This window comes from Mus musculus, chromosome 6 (genome assembly GCF_000001635.26).
Source record: "Mus musculus strain C57BL/6J chromosome 6, GRCm38.p6 C57BL/6J".
In the NCBI taxonomy this organism is placed as follows: Eukaryota; Metazoa; Chordata; class Mammalia; order Rodentia; family Muridae; genus Mus; species Mus musculus.
The window spans coordinates 143,203,179-143,210,357 of NC_000072.6; the positions used below are offsets into that span (position 1 = coordinate 143,203,179).

Genomic DNA, 7,179 nt, shown 5'->3' on the forward strand with positions numbered 1-7,179 from the left:
TTTCCACGAGGTTGAGCTAGTGTAGACAGGACAGGGAGCCCCGTGTCTGTTTGCAGCATTGTGAAAGCCACATGCACTTACATGCTCAGCACGGGGCGTGTCCAGCAGGGGCAGCAGCAGCAGGTGAAGCATGCACACTGGCAGTGTGGCCTCTGTGCAGTCAGCTCAGGGCAGCTCTGACTCTGCCTTGTTCTTTCCCCACTAGGTATGCGGTTGTCCGTTTTAACCAGTACTTTAAAATGAAGCCTGAGGTCACAGCACTAAAAATGCCCGAGTAAAGAAGAGGCCTCGCTGTTCTCCAGGAGCCGAGCGACGCTTGTGGATGTTTCTGAGAAATTCCAAAAGCCAATATTTGTTAAAACTCATTTAATTTGGTTATCTTGCTTTAAGGATTATGCCTCTAAACAACCAACCTATTTTTAAATAGAATGATGTTGAGATATGCTTACTGCTGTCAGTGTGTGGCGGGCTAAAGAGTTGACCATCAGCAGGGAGAGTGAGGAGTGGGGCTTTAGCCTGTGGCAGTACAGCCATGTTACATGTGAATTATTTATTACAGATTTGACATGACTGACTACTTTGATCTTTCATTTGTTGGTTCAGTGTATGCAATGAGAATATTGTGGAAATCTTTAAAAGGTTTTGTTGATAGATTTAATTTCAGAAAAACATTCTTGTTGTTCAATGTAACCTTTGTAAAATGAATCATTTACTCTCAACCTTGGCAGTCACTGCCTCAGTAGTAACTTAGGGTATTCTAGAGAAGGGCCCATTGAGGGGGGAGTAAGGGAGTTACTGTCTCCTGGGGTATACTTTTTTGAATTGGAAATTGGAAATCATTTCTTTTGGGGGAGTACAACTTAGAATTAAATTGTCTCTACATAGCCTGACAATATAAAATATATTTACTGTATAAGCCTGGAATATAACAATTTAATGTTAAAATCTGTTATTAAGTCATGTTTTCAAATACTAGATACAGTCATTTAAGGTCATAGTCCCAAGTTTTAGAATTTACCTATCAAATTGTTTCTAACCAAAAGTTTTGTTTTACTTAAGATACTCTGTTTTTGTTCATTAAGTAATAGCTGGTATTGTTAGTATTTGAAACAAACATACAGAGTTCATCATACTTGGAAGCAAGGAATATCATTTAGATGCTTTTTATTCAGATCCATTCCTTAAGTTGGTTTTGTGTCTGTAGAGTCAGCAAATGATTAATTATACATGTGATTCCAGAGTAGTGTTGTTGAAGCAGTTACAGAATCAGTAAGGAACATTTAGCTAGGTCATTGAGCTTGACTACTTACAATCTAACAAATAAGGAAATGTGAATTAGACAGTAGTTGTGGTAGGAGGACTTGTTTTGATTTATCTTGGTTTTGTCAGTCTAGTTTTTATTTTGTGGATGTGTAGGGGGAGGCAACTATTTCATGAAAGAAAGTTAGGTCTTTGAGGTAGACAAGAAGGCTTTAATCTTTGAAGACTGCTCTGTGGGTTGAGCAGTCAGGGGTAACTTTACTTAGATTAGTCAGACAGGCTTTGCACTTTGGTCACATAAGTGCTTATGTACAAAGTTGGCTCCATGGATCTGCATATTTAAAGTATGCACTACAGATCTATCCTAAGATTGTCTGGTGTTCCACATGACTTATGTTCTCAGCCAAGTGCTTTCAAATACTTGGATTGTCTCAAGGTGTTCAAACCTAATAAAGTAGAAACATGCCATTTGAAATGGTAAATTCTAGCCACATATATACACTCTTAAATATGTGTCTCTAACAGTGTTAGACCTGGCTTCGGTTTCTACCTCCCCAGTGCTGTCATGTTCATGTTTGTTTTTATGAACCACGTTACTTACTGTAAGATCATTACAATTTTGCTGACTTCCTTGAATGGAAACAAATAATGACAAGCTCGTTACAACGTTCAAGCAAACCTGAAAAAAGAAAAAACAACTGGCTTAGTGGAATTTTCATTCATGGTTGAAACATTGTCGTAGGATGATAAAAATGTGAGCCTCCTGATTCTTTTCTTTCCTCCTTAAAATCCGAGAGTGTGTGTCATGTGGAAACCCTGGAGAAGACAGTGTTGCTAGTCTGTTCCTGTTCGTGAGAATGCTTTGAATGGAGGCTCACTGTGCTGCGGCGGCTGCGGCTGCTGCCGGTGCTGCTGGACTGCAAAGCAGCCAGCGGAAATGTGACAGGCTCCTGTGGCGTGAGTGCAATGACAGCGAGGCGTCCTTGTTCACCCTGCTAGCACGTAAGAGATCGTGGAGAGAGACCAGCACACGGGAACTCTTGCCCCCATTCCTTGGCCAGATTTGGGTGCTCTGATGCACCCGCTTCTCATACAGCTTTTGGGGATCATGGTGTAGACTATCAAGAGGATTCAAAATGTCTTTCTTTGTATTGACCATGTAAGGGATTCTAAAGAGGGTATATTGGGACTGTTCTGAAGAGCATCCCTCTAAAATGTGTCCTGTGGCTTGCTAGATATCAGTTGCCTTCTTTTGTTCAGCTAAGGAACTTGAATGCCTTACCTAATCACTCAACTGGTAGTAAGCTCGTTTTGTAAATGTGAAAGTGGATGTTAGAAGTGGCATTCATGGATGTTCAATGTAATCAATAGACCGTAGTGGCCTGGATGCTTTCACAAGCAAAATTCCCCATTTCTGCCCTCCACCCCCATCCTGTTTCCCTGGCACACTGTATGACCTTCAACCTGACCAGTGATATTTGATAGCCTTCCTCTCCCTCTGTGCTACCACCATTTCTGGAAATGAGATGTGGTGGCCCCGTCTTGCTGTTGGCATGATCTGCCTGAGATGAACATGAGCACAACCCTCATCAACTAGGTCTGCTTGGAGTGTAAATAGGACGGTGTAAATAAGCTGCTGCAATTAGTGTGAGTGTTGTCTTGCCTAAAGAGTGTGTAGTTCTGCATTTTCCTTTGTAGAAGTTTTTCTGTCACTAAATGATCCAGCCTGTTGTCATTAGGCTGGGAACCGAGCAGTAAGATAGCAGGAACTGGAAGGAAGGTTTAATGGTTTAGTTAACGTTGGCATTTATTTATTTAGCCTCTCAGTGCCTAATACGACTTTTCTCCATTTTTTACTTGGCTATTAATTTTTTTTGTAGGTTAGATTCTGGGAAGCAGTATATTTATAGAGCTCATCTTTGAGTCACAATTTGAAACTAAAGGAAACTAAAAATATAATTTGTTTGTAAACTGAAGTGTGGTCCCCTTTTCTATTTTCAGAGTTTGTTGACACTTTCTACAAAAACTTGAAATTCAATGTGAATGTAAATCTCATCCATACGAGACACAGGGCAAATGACGTCTCTCACGTTTGTCAGGCCTCTCCTCTGGAGTGGCTCAGTGTGGGCCAACTAGTTTTCTCTCCCTGACCCCCAAATGTTTATTTTAACTTTGTGTTGCTAACAAAAAAGAATTCCCGCAAACACTCGAAAGAAAAGTTAGAATATTTGAAAAGTACTCAGTTGTCTCAGTTGTCCGCAGAGCCCGTGTCTCCTGGTGACCTCACTGACTGACTTACAGAGGGCAGTAGGATCAGGTGGGACTTTACTTTTTTCTCTCTAACTTGCTTTTAAGCATTTTATCCTGCATTCCAGAGTACTGTAGACTTAAGTATTCCCTGTTAACGTGTCACCTGTCACCATGCTTTGTCCTGGGGTTGTCCTCGTGGCAGCAGCTTCTGCTACCTCACAGGGAAGGTGTGTGCAGGTGGAGAGCCTCCTGACAGGTCTCTGGCTTCAACTGCTGCTGATTTTCCTCTGTCAGATTGTAGGCTGGCCTTTACTGTGAAGCTGAGCTGCATCCTCTGGCCCGTTCCTGTTCTGAGTAGGTGGTGAGCCGCCTTTCCCCACAGTGACAGCAGTGTTCAGTCTTGGGTTTGACAAATGCTATCAGCTGCTCCAGACAAAACATCCCCATTTCTGGAATTTCAGTCCATGTTTCTGTAAACGAAAATACTGAAGGCTTTGCATTACTTTGAATTCTTGAAGGCTAAATTCAGTGACACGTTACAGAATGAGTTAGATTGGTTTTAGCAGTTTTTAATGCTGAAAATTTTCACTTTTGGCTCAGTTTGATACGGGAAGAAACCCCAAAGTATTTGGATTAGAAACAAGTCGTGATGCTTGATCGATAAGCACTTTAACTCCTGTGTTGGCTGACGCTTCTTTCTCTCCTGGACTGTAGACTATGGCACCACCAACCTATCTTTGTCCATTGTGCATTGTATGGCGTATGCACTTGCAAAAATACTCTTTAAAATAGTTATAATTTTATCTTTTGGTTGTCTTACCCATGGTGGTCCTTTAGATCCTGTCAAGTAAGTTTTAATAAAACACTAGGTAGTTATAGAAAACTGAGAACACCACATTGTCTTTTGATTAGTTTGCGAAGGTGGAGCAGGAAAGCCTATCCGATTGGAATTGCAGGCTTCCTAGCTGCAAACTCTTGAGAGCTAGGTTGAAACCCAATGACACCTGCAGAGCGGTGGAGGGCGGGGAGTGCCTGTTGTCCACCCCTGCACTGTGGCGTGCTGCTGTTTGTTGTAGGTAGCGACGTACTGAGTGTTCCTTGTTAGTAATCTGGAGTCGTCCTCTGTATTTACATGTACTAAAGTAACTGTAAACTAATGGAACTTGTAAGAACTTTCCTGTATTTAGGAGCTTTTGTACAGCAAGGTCACATGTCCTGATTGAAAGAAGAAGACATGCTATTACCTATCATATGCAAGGGAAAAAGCTGAAGTGAGGAGTTGTCTTTGCATTAGCTGTCTGTTGAATTGGGGAGCTATGGCACAGGATCTTAAATTTGTGTTTCTCAAATGTGAATTGTAGTCTAATGCTGCTTTGTATAGACTAAGTGCTATGGCTAGTCTCAGCACTGACCGTGGAGTGATACCTCGCAGTGAGCGCAGCCTTTGTTCTAGCTTCCCCGACTCCGCAGCACTGTCTGCGTGCTGGACAGCTTGCTTATCTGTCTGCTAGCAGAGATACTTCCTGCTTTTTCCTTTGTTGTTACATATTTTTATGTTTGAAATTTAATTTTTACTACTGTTAATTTAAGTAAAATTTGTTCCATGTATAAATTGGCATTGCCAGTGAAAATCAACAGCCTCATTCATGACGCTGCTGAAGTGAAGTACATTTGTGTTCTGTGTTCATGAACTTGCAATGAAGCCGTGTTTCTTTTACGATAAAGTGCGGCTTAGGCTTTATTTCTGTTTAATAAGGCTTTCTACCATTGATTAAATGAAGGAATGTATCTTTTTGAAGAGATTTATATTCTGTAAATAAACATTGGTTGTAACAATAAAGTTGAGTTCTAACTATAATGTGTCCATGTGGTTCATACTCAATTAAGACTCTCTCTTGTAGAATGAATATATGGAAGTACATGACTTGAAAGGGTTGGAGCTGAGTTGTAGAACATTTGCCTAGCAAGGGCAGTCAGTGTCTTAGGTTTGATCCCTAAAACAAGAGAAGAAACAAAAGTTTCCCAGAGTTAGTAATGAGGGCTGGAGATCCTTCTTCTTAGGAGAGGAGTTACCCAGTAGTCATGACGACTGAAAATTGTATCCCAACATCCACATAGCAAGCTCTCCACTCACCTCTAACCTCAGCTCCAGGGGCATGGGGCACAAATGATCATTGAGGCTTGCTGGCTCCCAACCTAACCAAGAAAATATGAGCCCAGGTTGAAGCATGCTAGGACTCAAAAGAGATCCGCCTGCCTCTGCTTCCTGAGTGCTAGGATTAAAGACATCCTCTACCCTATTAGGCTGATTGCATTTCAGCCACATAGAAAAAGAGGACAGGAAATGGGGTAAGGCTATACATTTCCAAAGTCCACTTGGTGACGTAACATACTTCCAGCAAGGGTTCTAAGGACTCTGCACCCTTTCCACATAGCCCCCAGCTGGGTCAAGGAACACAGCTCATTCAGACTGCCACATTCATTCTGGTTTTGCATTGTGCTGTGAAAACATTTGAAAATCTGTATTCTGCCAACTGAGCCACACCTCCCAGGCTCTAGAGGTTCGCTTCTTGTGCTTCTCATCCCCCCTATCAGGCTAACTCTTCCCAAACTCTAGGAGATTTCTCCTTGAGAAAGTCTGCTTGGCTAATTGTGCATCTGTGGCCTTTCCCATACCTCACTGCACTGCCCCACAGACACTTCTTGTCAGCATTCTTAACTCCTCCTTCCAGTCCTTTGCTCTAGGGATCTGTCTCAAGGTGAACACTATTCCTCTAGTCTCACAACGTTGTAGTGTACTATGGGTACATGATGAACTCTCATTTCCCACACGAAAGTCAAAAAGTAGAGAAACATTTTCCAAGAAAACACTAGGCGGGCGGTGGTGGCGCATGCCTTTAATCCCAGCACTTGGGAGGCAGAGGCAGGCGGATTTCTGAGTTCGAGGCCAGCCTGGTCTACCAAGTGAGTTCCAGGACAGTCAGGGCTACACAGAGAAACCCTGTCTCCAAAAACAAAAACAAAAACAAAAAACCAAGATTTATTAAAGAAGAAGAAGAGGAGGAAGAAAACAACACTAGGAAGGTAGGATTTGTTATTTCAGGAAAGGTATACCTCTGGGCAAAAATGTTGAGGTTATCTTGTCTGAGTCCGTGTGTTGCTTACAAGGAGAAAACCTAAAGTTGAAATGAATTGAAGTCTACCATGTACTTTCCCTCCATCTTGATTTGCTTTGGTGTTGTTTAAGCCGCAATTGAGAGACGGAAATATAATTTGTTAACATTACCTGCTCAGAGGTGACCAGAATTCAGTATCCTTAGATTCTGGTATCCCGACATTTCTGAAGTCCTACTAGCTGTGCGTGTGCATGTGCGTGTGTGAGATGTATGTAGGTTGTATGTACCGCTATATCAGCATGGGGGTCAGAAGACAGTTGTGTAGAGTCAGTTCTTTACATAGTGTAATATTTTGGTGAGAATGCAGCCCCTTCAGAGGTTTGAATAATTGGTCCTTGTGGCATTGTTTAGGAGCTGTGTATGGCCTTGCTGGAAGGTGGGCTTTGTTGTAGAAGAAGCACAGAATTCTCAGCTCCTCAGATTCCTGCTTCAGAAGCCAGGCCTTCTTTCCCACTGGCACCATACACCCAAATAAATTCTCTTCCAGCCGTTG

The 7,179-nt window shown here is 42.1% G+C and overlaps 1 protein-coding gene across 1 annotated transcript in view; it reads left to right on the top strand.

The window, feature by feature from the left end:
- The window catches only part of Etnk1 (ethanolamine kinase 1), a 41,681-nt gene extending 36,313 nt beyond the window's left edge, over positions 1 to 5,368 (top strand). The window contains exon 8 of the mRNA NM_029250.2: positions 206 to 5,368. Within this exon, the coding sequence (NP_083526.2) occupies positions 206 to 278 (73 nt within the window). The 3' untranslated portion in view covers positions 279 to 5,368. The remainder of the gene's footprint in view (positions 1 to 205) is intronic.
- Positions 5,369 to 7,179: the final 1,811 nt, after the last annotated feature.